General features: G+C 44.3%; 1 protein-coding gene across 5 annotated transcripts in view; it reads right to left on the reverse strand.

The window, feature by feature from the left end:
- NOL4L (nucleolar protein 4 like) overlaps positions 1 to 17,617 on the reverse strand; it is a 412,363-nt gene that overhangs the window by 24,865 nt on the left and 369,881 nt on the right. For all 5 annotated transcript variants that reach the window (XM_078651785.1, XM_078651786.1, XM_078651789.1 and 2 more), the window contains one exon: positions 14,536 to 14,734. In XM_078651785.1, the coding sequence (XP_078507911.1) occupies positions 14,536 to 14,734 (199 nt within the window). The remainder of the gene's footprint in view (positions 1 to 14,535; positions 14,735 to 17,617) is intronic.

Raw genomic sequence — 17,617 nt, forward strand, 5'->3', positions numbered from 1 at the left:
GCGTCTGAGGAACTGACACCTTTGTATAATATCCTATAATAAGGACAACGCTGCCCTCTAATGGCGGATGATTTAGTTGCAGGAAGCACAGATCTGACAACAACCATATTTATATTTACACTAAAAGATTTGTGCTAAGGAGGTGCTTTGAGTGCACGGCTCTAATAATAGATCCGATTTATATTGCGCTACTTAGCCCATAGCGCGTCAAGGCGCCTAATCCAAATGGCTATGATGTCCACAGAGCAAGCTTATTGATAGGCCTTGATAAAACACCATGTTTTTAGTGCTTTTCTAAAAAGGGACAGTGAGGGTTGCACCTTAATGTCAGCGGGGAGGGCATTCCACAAACGGGGGGCCACGGTGGCAAAGGCCCTACCACCCCATCTGACCTTCTTTATGCGCGGGATACACAAAAGGTTCATGTTGGAAGAACGAAGGCTCCTGCTAGGAATATAGCAGGTTAGCAGGGAGCCTAAGGCATCTGAAGGTCCTGCCAATAGTGCTCCAAAAGTCAGACACAGAATTTTAAACACAATTCTGTGCTGAATCGGGAGCCAATGGAGATTCTTCCTGGCTAAGGTGGCCGAAAAAGAATAGGGGACGTCCAACACAAATCTCGCAGCCGCGTTCTGCACGCTCTGAAGGCGTTGAATAAGGCCCTTATTGATATCTGCATACAAAGCGTTGCAGTAATCTAGTCGAGAGGACACCAACGCGACTACAGTCTGCTTACGTGCCTGAGGGGAGAGATAGTGAACGATTCTCCTAAGAGTCCTGATAACTCCCCAACAGGTAGCCACAGTTCTGTTTACCTGGAGATTCATAGTCAGCGAGGTGTCAAAAATAACACCAAGATTCCTGGCAGAGTGCGATGGTGTAGGACAGGCTCCCAACGAAGGAGGCCACCACTCACTGGACCAGACATCCTGTTCCTTACCAAAGATCAGCACCTCAGTTTTATCGCCATTCAGCTTCAGGGAATTTTGAATCATCCATTCGGAGACTGCTTGCATGCAGTTCCTGAAACTGAACGCAGCGGTGCTGACCGAATGAGCCAGGGACACCATGATCTGTGTATCATCTGCGTATGATACCACCTCCATCCCCTGCGATTTTACTAATCTAGCAAGTGGGGCCACATAGATGTTAAACAGGGTCGGACTTAACGCCGACCCTTGAGGAACCCCACATTGCAACGGTTTGGCAGGGGAGAGGAACTCTCCAAGCTTGACCCTCTGCTCCCTAAGTTCTAAAAAGGAGGACAGCAGGCTGAGTACTGGGCCCTGTAACCCTATCTCCCTCAGACGAGCTGTTAAAGTCGAGGGAGACAGGGTATCAAAGGCTGCCGTCAGGTCTAAGAGGACTAGCAGGGTGGACTGTCTTTGGTCAACCTTAGTGCGGATATTATTCATCACCATAGTAAGTGCTGATTCCGTACTATGTGATTTCCTGAACCCATGCTGGGACTGGTCCAGGTAACCAGAGGAATCAAGGAAAGCGGTGAGATGTGAATTAAGGTGAGATTCCAGCATCTTGGCTGGGGCAGGGAGCAGGGAAATGGGTCTAAAGTTTTTGAGATTTTCTGGGTCCAAGGTGGGCTTTTTAAGAAGGGGCTTAACTATCGCCTTTTTCCAAGGTCCCGGAAAGATACCCTGGAGGATAGCGCCATTCATCACCTCCAATAATGGTGGTAATAAGGTATCCCTACAATCCTTCAGGACTTTTAAAGGACAGGGGTCCAGCGGGGAGCCTGATTTAGTTTTATTCAACAGGGAGTCGAGATCTTCAATGGTGAGGGGGGAAAGACCATAAGGGTCTTAGTCAGATCTCTAGACCAGGTCTCCAAACTATCGTGGGTCGGACTGGGGATGACGTTGAGAGTCTTTCTTTGTGCATCCTAGCGTAAGATAAATATCCACAATTTTACAGTGGAAAAACTCTGAAATCCTGTCACAGAGCTCTTGCGAGCCTATGACCGGGTCCGGTTCTTGTAGGGAGCACAAAGAATCGACAATCTTAAAAAGCTCCCTGGATGAAGTAAGGGACACCGTGCGTTTGGAAAAGAATTCCTGTTTTTCCTTGATGATCCTGGCCTTATACTCTCCCAACAACTGTTTGTGACAGTCTCTTTCGGTTGGTTCCCAGGATTTCCGCTATTTCCTTTCCTGCCTCCTACACTTCTGCTTCAGGAGTCTCAAAAACTCTGTGAACCAGGGAGCTGAGGGTTTAGCCCTTGCTGAGTAGCGAAGCGAAGCCGGGGCTAGCACATCAACTACTCTAGCGATGGAATTATCAAGCTCCTGTGCAGCAGCACCAGCATCCATAGTGGCTAGAAGTGCCACGGATCCTATTAAAGGGGCAAGGGCCTCGTTAGTAATATTCCTAAGGCATCTCTTGGGGATTCTATTGGCGGGAATCTGGGAAGTCAGGGGAACTGGAGAAGAAATCAGCTCTAAGGGCACGGCCAAATGGTCTGACCAGACCAACGGAACGGGGGCCCGAGGAAAGCCTAGGGTCGTTGGAAAACACCCCGTCCAGGATATGCCCTGCCAAATGGGTAGGTCTGTTCACCAGCTGCAAAAGACCACACGCGATAAGAGGATCCGTCAAGGAGAGAGTGTCTTTCGAACTCATGTCGTCTAGATGAAAATTTAGATCCCCTAGAATAGTAAAATGAGGTTTACCAAAGTAAGGTTCAAGAATTCTAAACAAATCATGACTGAAATTGGATCTGGGACTAGGGGGTCTATAGATAAGAAGACCCGTGAAGGATACCGAAGGAGAGGAGGAAATACAAAAGTGCATAGCCTGGAAAGAGTCAGAGGGCTCAGAGAGGACTTTAATGCGACAGACAAGAGAGGTTTTTATATAGAATCGCCAATCCCCCCCCCCCCTCCCCCCCCCCGACGTTTTACTTTGGCAGATCTATGTAGCGCGTAGCCTTCCGTGATTGCATTCAAAAGATCCGGACCCGATGAATCCATGGCCCAAGTTTCCGTTACGAAAACCCACGATGGATTCCTGGCCGAGACAAAGTCATGGAATGCGATGTTGTTTTTAATGAGCGATCGGGCATTAATTAAAAAAACATTTTCCGAATGAGGGGGGACCCTATCGATGGGGGGAGCTTGTATACTTCCAGTAGCCAAAACAGGGAGGGGGTCACCATAACAAATACAGCAGATGGAAGTGTTTAACAGGGTCTCAGGAGTAGATTTATGATGACATGGTAAGAGAGACGGTTTCAAGGCAATAAGGTCTGCAAAGGAATAAAGGCGAGATACCTGACCGTCTATCGAAGAGACATCATCCTCCCAACATGGACCGTCCTGCAGTGCGTCCTCGGTGGTACAGGCGCAGACGGGCAGAACTCTGGCATAACTCCGGCAGAAATCCGGCGATCCCGCTGCGCGATTCCGCTTCGCTTCAAAGTGACGTGCTTAAGTAGACGACTAGCGTCGCCTAGCGTCCTTGTGACGACTAGACTGTCGCAGCATCTAAAGGCGCCGCCGGGCGTACCTCTACCCCCCCAATATGGCCGCTAAAATGCTACTGTACCGGGGGTACCGGGAAAGGGACCCGCCAACCAGCGGTGCTAGATCCGATTAATCTGCGGGTGAGTGGGCAGTGAAGATAAAAGGGGGAAAAGGCAAACAATAAAAACAAAGATAGCAAAAACGGGAGTTTTAAAAAAAAGCCTAAAATAAGGCAAGCAATGCGAGAATCACCAGCGCAGCGCGTACAAAGCACTCTGCATAAGCAAACAGGGCTTCTCCCTGGGTTTTCCCTGCTTAAGTAGACGACTAGCGTCGCCTAGCGTCCTTGTGACGACTAGACCGTCGCAGCGTCTAAAGGCACCGCCGGGCGTACCTCTACCCCCCCAATATGGCCGCTAAATTGCTACTGTACCGGGGGTACCGGGAAAGGGACCCGCCAAACAGCGGTGCTAGATCCGATTCATCTGCGGGTGAGTGGGCAGTGAAGATAAAAGGGGGAAAAGGCAAACAATAAAAACAAAGATAGCAAAAACGGGAACTGAGGGGGGAAAGCAGGGGTGGATTTGCGCCTATTTAAACTGCAGAAAAACACAGGGGGTTATTTATTAAGGATTTCAATGGGCGCACACTGGATGCAAAGGGCTGCGTCAATTTACTTACCATTATAAGAACTACGATTGCAGCGCAAAGTTGCACAGCACCGTGCAAGAACCTGCGGAAACCTTACTAGATAACCCAGGCATTCAGGGCCTCCTTAACTATATACTAGCGTACAGCAGCGCAGCAAGCCATCCTGCTGCTCTGACGTGCATCAAAATAACAGGGCAGGAATGAGGCGTATGGTCAAGATTCAGCGCATTCCTGTCCTTCTCCTCTGCGCAGTTGCACAAACAACAGCCATGAGCCAATGCAGATACCCTTGCGCCATGGTGCAAGAGTGCATGCGTTGCAGGGATGATTGTTCTTGTGCAGGAATGGTCACCTTCCTGCACAAAAACAATAATTAACAGCGTTTTTTTTAGAAAGAGCAAAAAAACAAGGAGAATAAAAGTATTTCTCCGCATTGTGCTGCTCCTCGGGTAGCATAGAATTCGGACGTATGCCTAGGTATACAACACTTTGTAAATCTGTGAATGTATCAGGTTCCATGTATGTTGCGTGAGAACATCCACAGCAACACCCATAGAACGCCCCTTTCAGGCACAGTAATGCGTGAAAGGGGCCCATATATACAAGGCCATCAAAAGTCACGCAGGGTGACTTTATGTGGCCTTGTAAATATGGGCAGGTTCACTGTGCCGCTGGCGTGTCAAAAAAAGAGACACACCAGCGGCGCAATGGGCTTCTTAAATAAGCCCCTTAGGTTCTAGAAATCCCCGCTGATCTTACATGACATTATTTTCTTTTAAGTTACTTGTTTCCTTACGATTTAATCTAGAAACAACAGGTTTTCAAGTTTTGAAGGCTGTTCAAGACAAAATTTACATATTGTTTACCTTCTTATTTAATAAAATATTTACGACTTGTAAAGGTCAGAATTTGGACATGACTGGATGTAACTAAAGCTTTTAAAATCCATTTTAAGAGTCAGTAAGAATGCACAATTAAAAAGGGCATCCTCTAAGATTGAACTGGGGCAATATAGGCCCTGGCGTAGGACCATCCACCTTTTTTAGAGCTCCCTGCAATTTTTTTTATGGAATGGAAGCTATCGCTACAGCAGCTTACTACACAGCACTGATGGTTTGCTGAGTTCTTGCCACGTTTTAAGGTGCCTCTTCTGCAAACTCTTTTGTTTAAAGAAAACACATTCTCAAAAAGGGAGTTTGTTTTTTCTATACAAAAAAACAACATTGGCACCAATGCGCATGGGGTGTTTTCTCTGTGTGTGTAGGGGCCTTTCTAAATTTTCCCTGCCTGTGTCTGCCATAGTAGGATCGTCACTCTCACATGATGATATTTGAGCAGATAGTAGGCAGGTCAGGTTTACACCAGCTGAGTCAGCAAATGTTATGTTAGTGAATTTGTAGAGCGTGAATAATCACCTGTGAGGGAATCAAGGCATTGAGTACGGCAGGCGGAGGAGGGGGGTGGAGGATATCATGCCTGTTTCATCTGAAGAGGCATGTATTGAGGTTCCTTCAGAAGTCCATGAGAGAGGGGAAAGTTCTGAGGTGTTTCGGGATGTCGTTCCAGGTCTTGGCTGCGAGGTATGAGAAGCGCCCTCCGCTTCTGGTCTTGATGCTAGGGAGGTGTGCTCTTGCCTGGGATGCAGATAGAAGGCGTTTGATGGGTTGGTAGAAGTTGAGGCAGTGGATGAGGTAAACTGTACCGGTGATGTGAAGAGCTTTCTAGGCGTGGATTAGTAGCTTGAACTTACATCTTTCCTTGTAGTCGCCAGGGGGGTGGGGGGGGGGGGGTGGAGAGTGGGGGGAGGATAAATAAAATAGGAACTTTGTTCCTGGAGGAATGTAGGGGACAGTTTATATTTTCATCAATGGGAGATTACAGAGTGATATTCCAGCTACTTTCCTCATGTTACAACAATATCAACTACGATAATTGACTGTTATTAGTTCTTATATGGTTTTCCTCTATTTATCGGATTTGATGGTAATAAATAATATTTAGAGTGACCACAATATTCTCCTTCTTAAGCTACAAAAAGAATTTCCGAATGTTGCTGACGCAAGGGGGATATTCACAAGGTGAGGAATTCACTGGCAGATGTATCCATCAGAAATTCTCCTTCTTACCATCAATGGGAAACCAGATGATGTACATTCATGGCAGATATCTGATAGTGATGAAGAGTTATTTAGCGCTGTGAATGGGAAGATTTTATTGACTAAGAAAGATAGACAGTCACTATCAGTAGAATTAAGGAAAATTACTGAAAACTTTCCCCCATTATGTTGGCTACCTGCAGGCATATTTGAGGAGCACATGGAAACATTTGTGAGGGTAACCCCAAACTTGGTAGGTAGCCCATGCAAAAAATCCACAAGGCAATCTAATAATTTAAATAAATTGTTTGTTTTTAACAAGCTTATTAATCATTTGCAAAGAAGGCAATTCACTGTTTACTCTAAGGAACTTAATAAGTGGATCTCCTGTTTGAAAAGAAGAAGTAGGTGGGTAAGAATCCAAAAAAGGCGCATCTCCGAAAACATCTTGGTAAAAATAACAGAAGCAGTAAAAAGTAAAAATCAACAAGCCTTTAGAAAAATTATATGGGGAAATAGAGGCTCTTTCTCTAAACCTAAGATAAATAATATTACCAGCATGGAATGGGAAGAATACAAAACCTATCTCTATGCTTTGAATACACAGATGTCCAGCAACAGTGTTACAGAGTACCTAGATGAGGTATCAGTCAGGAGATGCTCTCCCTTTTCCCCTCCTTCTAGACAGGAGGTGTTGCATTATCTTAAGGCTGCTAGGAATACTGTTACAAGAATTCCTGACCAACTACCTATCACTATCATGAAGCTGGGTCTGGACCTATGGGCCTCCTACTTAGGGCCCGATTCTGATGTGGTTAGGAAATCTTCCCGATCGAATCGGTTTGGAAATGGTTTCCGACCGACTCGGATCGGGATAGTCCGATCGACAGAGTATGATGCATCCGGATGCTTCCAGATACTATTTGGTTGGACTCCAATTGACTTCTATGGGAGCTTATGTTACTAACTGCATCGTAATCTGTCCCTCGGTCGGGAAGACACTTTCCCGATACAATTTGGAAGGAGCAAATGCCGTTAGGAGGCCTTCCTAACCGCATCGTAATTGGGCCATAGGTGGGAATGCTTTCCTAACCGCATCGGAATCGGGCTCTTAGTGGCGTTTCCCACTACTGTCATTATACTGGGGTGGTCCCTAGTTCAAGCAGGGGTAGTGTTATCTTGCTGTACATAAAAAAGGCCATTTAAACATAAATAGCAATTATAGGCAGATTACCCTGTTGGATGCCACAGGAAATATTTCTTTCTAAACATGTCTTATCTAATCTACTAGAATGGGTGGAGGAAAACAATATTATAAGATTGGAGCAGGCAGGGTGTAGAGCTGGGCACTCGAGTCTGATTAATAGAACTGTAATTCATCTTATTTTGGAGAAATATGATAAACAGAGAAGGGTGCCTGTCTAGTTGGCCTAAATTGATTTCTCAACTGCTTTCAATTGTGTAGAGGCAGACCCTTTGGAGAAAGTTGTGTACCATGGGAATGCCATAGGGTCTCCTGAAACTCATCACTGCTCTTCACACCACTACCTGGTGTCATGTTATGCTAGGAGGCAGGCAGGATATGGCTCTGAAAATCCCAACCAGAAATGGCTTGAAACAGGAATGTTCATTGGCACCCCTTCCTTTTTCACTGTATATGGTGGATCTGCCCGATGTGTTGAATAAGGTGATGCCCCAAAATTAGGCTTCTATTCTTTAGGTATACTCCTTTATGTAGGCGATATTGTCTTGCTAGACCTCACTCCTAAAGGCCTGTAGGGACGTCTTGATAATTTGTCATCTTACTCAAATGCTAAGTTACTGAAGGTTAATATAAATAAAACCAAGGTCATGAGGTTTTGCCCAAAGGGTGTTGGATTATTACGAAGTATAAGTGGTTTACAATAATTCTAGCTTAGAAGTAGTAAAATCTTGTCGGCAAATTTGGCTGACAGTGAACATATTGCACATATATCAAATAAGGTGTATGCCCTTGGAAATGCACTAAAGATACTGTATGGAGCAACAGGTCACAGGCAACTAAATCATCACTTACCAGTATATAAAATGAAGATTTCACCAACTCTTTTATACACTATAGAGACAATAAATATTAACCAATGGCACTTTATGCATAAGGTGGAGGGGAAGATTCTTCGCCCTATTTGCACTTTAAATACTATGGTTTCAATACAAGAGCTAAGACTAAAATTAGGATAGGTGAGCACTTTCATATTATATGGCATGAGTATATTACATGCCAAGGATACGTCTTTAAGGAGCCTTATTGCTTCTGGATGTTTCATTCCTACTATAAAGACTGGATCATTTTTAACTAACATTTTAAATGCACTTCAGCAGTTTTCATTGACTAGATTAGATATCCAGAATATGAGCTATGTTCGCCTAAACAAATATTGAAAGCATACCATGAAAAATTGCTTCATGGAAAATGATAATAGACATATGTAGAGCGAAATCCTGTTTCCATTGTATTATTCATTTGTGTCAGCCACAGTCTCTCAAGTGTATTTGAATTGGAACCTGGAACAAAGGGTGCGAAGGTGTATAATGCTATATAGGCTGAAATGTTTACTGCTAAAAACCGTGACGGGTGCATGACAGAATTTAGCTTGGGAAAAGAGAATATGCACTTTACAGTAAGATTATTTACAGACTATTGAACGTGTTATATTTGTCTGTCCCATTTTTTAAATTTACCAACAGAGATTTTGAAAACCACTTTTTAAAAATATTTTTTTATTACAATAGCTAAAGCTGCAATGGAGATGATAAAGTGCCCAATGAATGAATGAACGTGTTGTAACATTTTTTTTAAATGTAGTTCTCTTTTAAAATTGTATTAATCAATGTAATTTTGTATATGTTAGATCTCATTGCAAGATATAAATCGCGAATAAAACTTTGAACCTACATCTTTCCTGGACTGGAAGCCAGTGGAGATTGTTTAACCCCTTCCATGCTCATGACGAGCTCAGCTCGTCATGCAGTACACTGGTCGTGTGCTTATGACGAGCTGACCTTGTCATAAACAATGGATTTTTATATTATTCAGCACAGGAGGGGAAACGTCATAGCACCCAATGTGTTAAGTGTGGAGAGACGTGGCCGCGGTGTTCTGGGTGGTTTGGAGTAGGCGTAGGACATGGGCTGGTATTCCGACGTAGAGGGTGTTTCCATAATCAAGTCTACTTCTGCAGGATGTGGAAGCATGATGAGGAGATGGTGTTGATCTGTCTGCTCATGGAAATGCTGGTGATCAGGATGATCACAGGGTTCTTGGTATGATCCGCAGTGGTGGGTGGGGGCCATGTTCGGAGGGTGACCAAGGGGCGTTCCAGGGGGTGTGGCTGTTGCCGAAGATTAGGCTTTCCGTTTTATCTGTGATGAGCAGGAGGCAGTTGTTTTTTTCTAAGCAGGGATGTTGCTCATGCAGTTGGGGAAGTTTGCTTTGGCGGTGCTGCTTGAGTCGGTAAGGGAGAAGGTGAGCTGTGTGTTGTCAGCATGGGATACTATGTTGATGCTGTGGGCTCTGATGATGCCGGCAAGGGGCGTCATGTAGACGTTGAAGAGTGTTGGGCTAAGCGACGATCCTTTAGGGACTCTGCAGATGATTTCTTGGGTTCTGAGGTGTATGGAGGAATTCTAAACCATTGAGTTCTGTCCATGAGGCAGGAAGATATTCACTTAAGGGCTGGTCCGCATATAGCCTAGTGCTGAAGCTTTCTGATGAGTGACTTGTGGGACAACGCATTGAAAGTTACAAAGAGGTCGAGGAGAAAGAGTGCGGCCACTACTCAGTCGAGAATGCTTCTGATGTCATTGGTAGCCGCAATGAGGGCTGTCTCTGTGCTGCGGTTAGTGCTCAAGACTGATTGAGAACTGTCTACTAGTTGATGGATTTCTAGGTGGTCTGCGAGTTGGGTATTGATGGCTTTCTCAATGACTTTAGCTGGAAAGGATAGGGGCGAGGTGGGTCTGTAGCTGCTGAGGGTGTTGGGATCCGCAGTTGGTTACTTCAATATGGTGTTGACTTTTGCATTTTTCCAGAACGACGGGAACGTGGCACTGGTTATGGAGGTGTTGATAAATGGGGTGAGCGTGGGATCACCAATGGTTCTTCCAAGGTTGTATATGAACCGGGGGCATGGTGCTGAGGGGGCTCCTGAGTGGATGGTATTCATCATAACTGTGATTTCTTTGTTCAAAAGGCGCTTCCAGTTTCTTAGCTGCTGAATGGCGATGAAGGAGGTGTCATTCTGATCAAGGGAGTTCATATCGGTATGCTGTGGTTCGAATGTGTTGTATATCTTGGGAATCTTCTGTTCGAAGATGTTGTCTTTGGAGAATGCTTGAGATGGTATGATGTAGTTTCAACTGTTGGACTGGAGAACTCATTGGCGATGGTAAAGAGTTCCTTGCCGTAGTTGGAGCTGGATTAGAGTATGAAAGTTAGGGCCTTTTTTTTGCATCTCATAGATGTTGGTGGTGGAGGTCGAGAGTGGCTTTGTATGTTAATCTTGTGGTGGTGTTTCTGTCAAGTCTCCATTTTCTCTCAAGTTGTTTGCGTCCTGAGGTCGTTCATGTATCAGCTGGATCGTTTGTTGCTTTTGTAGGTCTAGTTTTTGGTGGGAGCAGTGCAGTTGGCATAGTCCAGTTGGCGATTCATTTATTGAAGTGCTTGGTGTTGATATCGAGGTTGCGGTGTGCCGGGGTGGGAGTTCCTGTGAGGTCTTGATCCAGTTTTTTTCTTCAGATATTTTGCCCCATAGTTTTGATGGTGCTTTGGGATTTTCTGGTGGAGTGGTTTGGTGGGCAGGTATCATGAAATACATGATGTAGTTGATAGGGTCAAGGGTGTGGTCTGCTGTGTGGGTTGGCCGTTGGATGAGCTGGGTGAGTCAGAGGTTGCTGAGGCTGCCAAGGAGGGCCATGTAGTTAGTGTCTGTGGTGTTTTCCAGGTGGAAATTGAGGTAAAGAGGAGGATGTAGTAGGTTGATCTGATGGAGAGTGAAGCAATGAAGTCAGCGATTGGTTGCAAAATTCCACCCAGCATTGTAGTCTGTTCGCAGTTTGAAGTGGAACTCTTCCATGAGGTTGGTGTCCGAGTCCGTGGAGGTAGTCCAGTCAATCATGATTTTGTAGATGATTGTGAGTCCCTTGCCTGGTTTGTGGGTTCAGTCCTGGTGTATGATTTTGTAGGCGGGTGGGGTGACAGCGGTGATGTCCCGGTAGGAGGCTGGGTTAAGCCATGTTTCAGTCAGGAAGAGGGGGTCGCTGTGTTACTGTAGAGGAGGTCCCAGATTTCGGTGGAGTGCTTCCCTGGGATCGGACGTTGAGGAGTATGGCAGACAGTTGGAGCTCGTTAGTAGCATACGGCGGTTGTTTGGGGGTGGTGGTGTCGGCGTATGAGGTGTCGCAGGTGAAATCGCAATGGGTGCAGGAGAATGGTCCAACTGTGGTGCTGGGAGACGCACGGCAGTGACGTGTTTGCCAGTGTGTTGTTGAGGTTGCGAAGGATGGGAGAGGAGTAGTGGTGGTGTTTGTTGGCTCTGGTGGCGGTTGTGGCATTGCGCGGGATGGTTGTGGGGTCAGGGTTCCTGGCGTGGCTTGGGCAAGGATGGGTGCAGACGAGCTTGCCTTTGGCATGGCCACTGAGCATGGTTGCGCTGCGGCCTCCATTAAGTAGGTCCTGGGGTGGGTGGGGCTTATGTTGGCGGTAAGAACAGTGAGCGGGAAAAACCCAGGAGGGAAAAATGGGTCAGTGGCGGTTTTACTTGGTCAAAAGACAGCAACTGGATCAGGCTGGAACAAGCTGGAACTGGGGGCCACTGACAAGTGGCAAACTAGATGTTCAGGTGAAAATGGTCTGCTCACATACTTAAAGGGCTTCCCACAACTCTAAACAGTGCGACAGAACCACAAGTTTAGTGAGGTAAGAGCATTGTCGATTTACTGCAGTGTTTGTGCACCCCCTGTGGATCTTATTTAGAGTGTGGCGGATGTGAGGCTTCAGCCAAAAAATGGCTGATGCCCCGTTCACGTTATTTAGAGCAAATTATGGCCCTATGAACTCTAACTAGAGTAGAAAGGATATTTGCAACTTTTGATAGATGTATGGCATCCCCTAAACTGGCTAACTTGAAATTTGGCTCCTAAGGACATATGTATGAAACATTTTTGCCATGGCAAACGGCCCAATTAAAAAAATCGGCCCGATTGCGACGGCAAAAATGTTTTTCCACATGTACAAACATCCAAACTATGATTCTCCAGAATCGCAGTTTAGGTGTAGAAATCTGTATTTGGAAGGGGCTTGTTTAGGGCTTCGTTTCCAAATAATCCAGGGTTATGTATCCAAGTTTTGCGCAAAACCTTGATATTTTACCACCAACTCAACATTGGTGGTAACGCATTCGCAAATTGGAAGGGTTCCCATGGGACTACTTCTCCTTTGTGAATGTTGGAAAAGCCCATGGACCACTGTCTGCTCTAAAAAAATAAAAACAAATCACTTAATTTTTATTGTCAAACCGCATCTAAATTTTCTTTAAGGAAAACAGGTTGCATTTTAACAACAAAAAATAACCTTTATTTAAAGGAAATCAAAGACATGGAGGTCTGCTGACCTCAGCAAGCCACCATCCCTGTGATGACAGGCATTCCTAATGGGCCGCAAACTGCAACCTACCTCATGAATACTCATGAGGTAGGTCGATTTGCAACCCACTAGGAATCGCAAGTATGAAACGAAAAGTTTCATACATAAGGAATAGCAATTTCCAAATAGTTATTAGGATAAAATCACTATTCCTACTCTTTGGACATCTGGCCCAAAGTCTTTAAGAGAACTTGCTGTAAAATGTTCTTTAGAGGAGACCTGTAGAATATTCTATAGCACTTAGAAGAGCGAGATTGATGAGCGAGATTGACAAGATGAGGTTGGAGTCAAGGAGTAGACGGAACCGCCCACCCTGAGGCTTCTGTATTTAGAATTGTAAGCTTTCCAAATGCTGTCCAACTGCAGTACATTTGAAATGCACTAAAGAACTTACTGGGAAATAAGAATAACAATCTGTGGTTTACAGGAGGTAGTGTATACACATTTCATCAATTACTGTCACACAGAACTCATCAATAGCTACCTACAGAGGGATTTATAGTATTCGATATTCCTCGTACATTTCTGACTGCAAGCAAGATACTTCAATGAAGAATACATTTTTAAAGTGTTTATTTTTTTAAATATAGTTGTTTTTGCGAAGTGACCCCTTTTTGGGTGGTCACACCCAGCTTTTCATTTTTTGGGGCTCTAACCAACTGGTAATCTGGAACTCTAACCCTAGGACACTGCTATTCAGTGCCCAGTGCATGAGCTCAGACCACTAAAACAAGTCACAATTATCTTGAAACCTGATAGGCACATTTAACTTTCCTATAAGGCAATAGTATAGGATGCTTAAATACACCCATGGTATATGAAAGTTAAATGCCACATGTGGACTGCAGCATCTATTGTGCCATCCACTACAGTTGTAGTAAAGACATGGTTTCAGATCTTTGGCATTGACAAGACAAAATCACCCTGTTGACAATGAAAAGGTGATTTTAAATATTAAAAAAAGCCATTCTTAAGCGCACATTGCTGCCCACATATATATTTTGATGATATTCGTGTTTAACCTCAGTATTTTTATTGATATTTTGGATGCAATACATTTGTTCTATGATATTTTTGTTCCCGATATATTGTCATACAGGTGATGAAATGTTTTGTACGAGCTCTTGTGTGAATTAAAATTAGAATTCAATAGTTGCTTAGGACTGATATCCTAAAGCTCCTAATCGGAATTAAAACTAGGCATGCTGGATAGCGTGAAAAGGCAAAAAAGAAAAAACTCAAATGAAAAGAATTTGTAAACTCAACAGAGAAAAACAAAGAGCATAAAAAAACATGCAATGTCCACATTTTCCTACAAAATATGTCTTTTACACTGAACTTTGATGCAATCCTGAAGAGGCTGATGACCATTTGGAGAATGACAGTGAAAGATGCTTTCACCATGAACAGTGACATGTGCAGTGTTGGGCGGTTTGCTCACACATTGTGTAGATGAACTGCATGCACACTTTTTACCTGGGAGGTGTGAGGTAATAGTGGACACGTTTCCTTCACAATGTAAGGTGTGTCACTGTGCTGGAGTAAGTGATAGACTAGGTTCCACGCTTATGAAGTATTGCTCTGATACATAGTATGTCAAACAAATGCCGCTTGCTTTGTTTCTTACCATTACTGTGGTTTCCTGTTTGGAGTGTGGCAGGAGCCGGCAGGGCGCCTCCCAGAGACCCATAGCCACGATAACTGTAGTTCAAGCTACCATTGATGTAGACTGGATCCTGGGTGTAAGACGATGCTGGCAATGGGAAGGAGTGAGTAAGAGCTGCAGGGTCACGGGGGAGTGGTTTGTCCAGCGTGATGGCATCATCCTGCATCAAAGAAAATATGGTTACTTCTGCAGAGGTGTCCCCAAAGCCCAGCACTAGATGGTAGGAGTATGCAGTACAAGTGCATCTAAAGAGACACATGCCATGAACATATGATTACTTCTACAGATGTGCACCCACATGTCCTTAGTAAGACTGATGGGGGAGCTGTGGGCACCACAAATAGAAAAAGATTGCTTTATCCCAGTGTCAAGGACCTCTACAGCCAGTATATATCACTATTGTACTAGTGCCCCTTAAAACATCCCATTTCTCAGAACAGCAGCATCAGACTCGACAGCAGGGGCTACTTCACACCTTGGGGCAGTACCGTTGCCAGTTCTGCCAAAAAGGATAACGTGTTCTATACCTATTCTCTCAATAGAGGTAACATCTGTGGTTAAGAATGGAAGTGGTAGCCTCTCTTCCATCAAGAGGTCCCACTAGCACAATACCACCATGGTGACGTGATCAGGCCAGTCCTCACATGGAATTAACCTTACACCAGTAGACGTGGTCCACTGAGATTTCAGTTAGTACTACTCTTACATTTGCCAGGTTAGGTTAGCCCAGTGGACACTAATCTAGGGGTGGGACATTGATGCTTCTCTCCCACATTCTTCAAATAAATCTGAGCATCACTACCTAGGGGAAAAACTTTGCCTCTAGTCTCCCCCACATCCGCAACACCCTTTCATAGCTACCTCAGAACTATGTCGCCCTCATATCCTTCTGTATGTTGTATTCAGCTACCTCTGATTAGTTTTGTCAGCATATCCTACTGTTGTTCCTATACTTCTGTTATATACTGTTACTTTATATTTTTATTTACCCAATACGTATCTTGTATAATTTGCTGCTGTGCTATTTATGCGAAGTGCTTTGATGCCTTCGGGCCTAGCTCACATTATTGTCCATAGACTCAACTGTTTATGGTACACTTCTCTTATTAATTTTGTCTATGCATTTTATTTACTACATTTGTAACTTATGTAACTTCTACTGTTTTAACTCTGTGAAGCGCTTTGATGCCTTCAGGTCAAATTTGCGCTGTACAAAACTCAATAAATAAAAATAAAATAAATAAAAACTTTCTGTGCAGGGGCACACTACTCCTTTTCTCTAAATTGTTATTCTGACTTTTTGTTCTCTTTCAGCGAATGTAGCTTATGTCACAATGTGCCGGGTTTAAGCCATGTTAGTCCCTTCCCCACCCATTTGCATGATCTGACCTGCATAAGCTTTGTGATTTATTTGGGGAACGGTGAATGAATTCGCATATGTGCTCTGAATGCTACTATGTTAAAGTCGATCCTCTGGAAGCTATTGGCAATCAAGGCTGGGCGTAGTTTGTATTAAGCTACAGTAATCTCGTGCAGAACTCCTGTAGTTCACAGATGTATTCCATTAACTAAGCTTATGCAATTGAGTACTTTTTGAGGCAACTGGCATATGTTTGGCTAATTCTGCTGAATGTATTTGTTGCAGAGGAGAGATGCAGCACTTGTATCAAGCGTGCAACATTTACATCTGTCAGGTTTTGAACTTTGAGTGTCAGCTACGTTTTTTGTCATGAACAAACAATCAAAAAACAAACCTTGTAACAAAAACACTGCGAACTACCGATTTTTGCACAAGGACAATATTTATGCTAGATACTCATAACACGCCAAATAAATAAAACTAGGAAACTTTGACCAGCATTGCAGGCGACACTGGATTTCGTCACAAGGAAGAGAAGTCAAACTTCTACTATGGGAGCTCAGTATCCGAGTACAATCCTGAGCACCATCTCTGGCACAGGGGCAATGAGATACACCAACCTGGCACCTTACAGTCTAGAGGTCACTCCATAAGCAAGGGTGTGAAAAACCCCAGATGAAGTTCAATAATAGAAAATATTTCCACTGGTACATGACATTTTGTCAAAGCGTCATACAGTTGTCAAGGTCCAGGAATGAGTCACTGGATACCTCAGGTGTTCTTTGGGGAACAAATACTCTCTGGCTAAGGATACTCCATCGTTCCGTTCAGTTGAGTCTTATGCTCCCTTTGGGACCAAAATCTAAAGCTGTTATTGCACATTGAGAGTGAGATATAATTGTTCCTTCTGGGCATACTGCTACTGAATCACAGCACCATTAGGTCAAAACATTGGCACTCCTTCGGACATGTCAAGGAGTAGAGCTCTTGTTGTGGGCACCTTCAGCTGCAGTACCAGCCGTACAAGACTCATCCAACTTCTGCTTCTGCCAACACCTTCTCTACACCAGTTGGTGCAGGAGATTTTGGAAAGTGAAAGACTGTTAGTTCAATAAGGGAGAAACATCAATTTAGGAACAAGCAAAAATGTCCAGCCTCCTCTTGTGCTTGAATTCACTCTCACTTTCCCACCCAGGCAGAGAAAGAAATGAATGCACTGAAAATCATGTGTCCAGCTGAGTATTTCTCAAGGCAACCGTCTTCTGAAACCGACGAACAAGCTACTTAACTTCAGCAACACCTTATCTGGTAGAGACTCTCTATAGCTGCAGATTCTTTACCTTAGAATTATCTCCAGACATCAGACTGGATCCCGAAACTTTTTGTGAGGAGTACCCCAGCATGCTGGTAGGTGACGTTGTTTGTTCATGCCGGAAATGACATATGCGGTGCCTATATAGGAGCCACCGCAGCATGCAGACAACAGTTTCTTTTCGGGACTTTCTGCTCCAAGAGCAGAGCCACGAAGAACACTGACCACTTGTGTGGAAAACTAGGACCATGAAAGGGGAAAGTCCTATCCCTAGCAATTTATTCGCAGAGCGGGGAGAAAGGGTGGGTCAGTATGGAATCTGCGGCTAGATAGAGTCTCTACCAGATAAGGTGTTATACAAGGTAAGACTT

Source organism: Lissotriton helveticus, chromosome 7 (genome assembly GCF_964261635.1).
Source record: "Lissotriton helveticus chromosome 7, aLisHel1.1, whole genome shotgun sequence".
Lineage (NCBI taxonomy): Eukaryota > Metazoa > Chordata > Amphibia > Caudata > Salamandridae > Lissotriton > Lissotriton helveticus.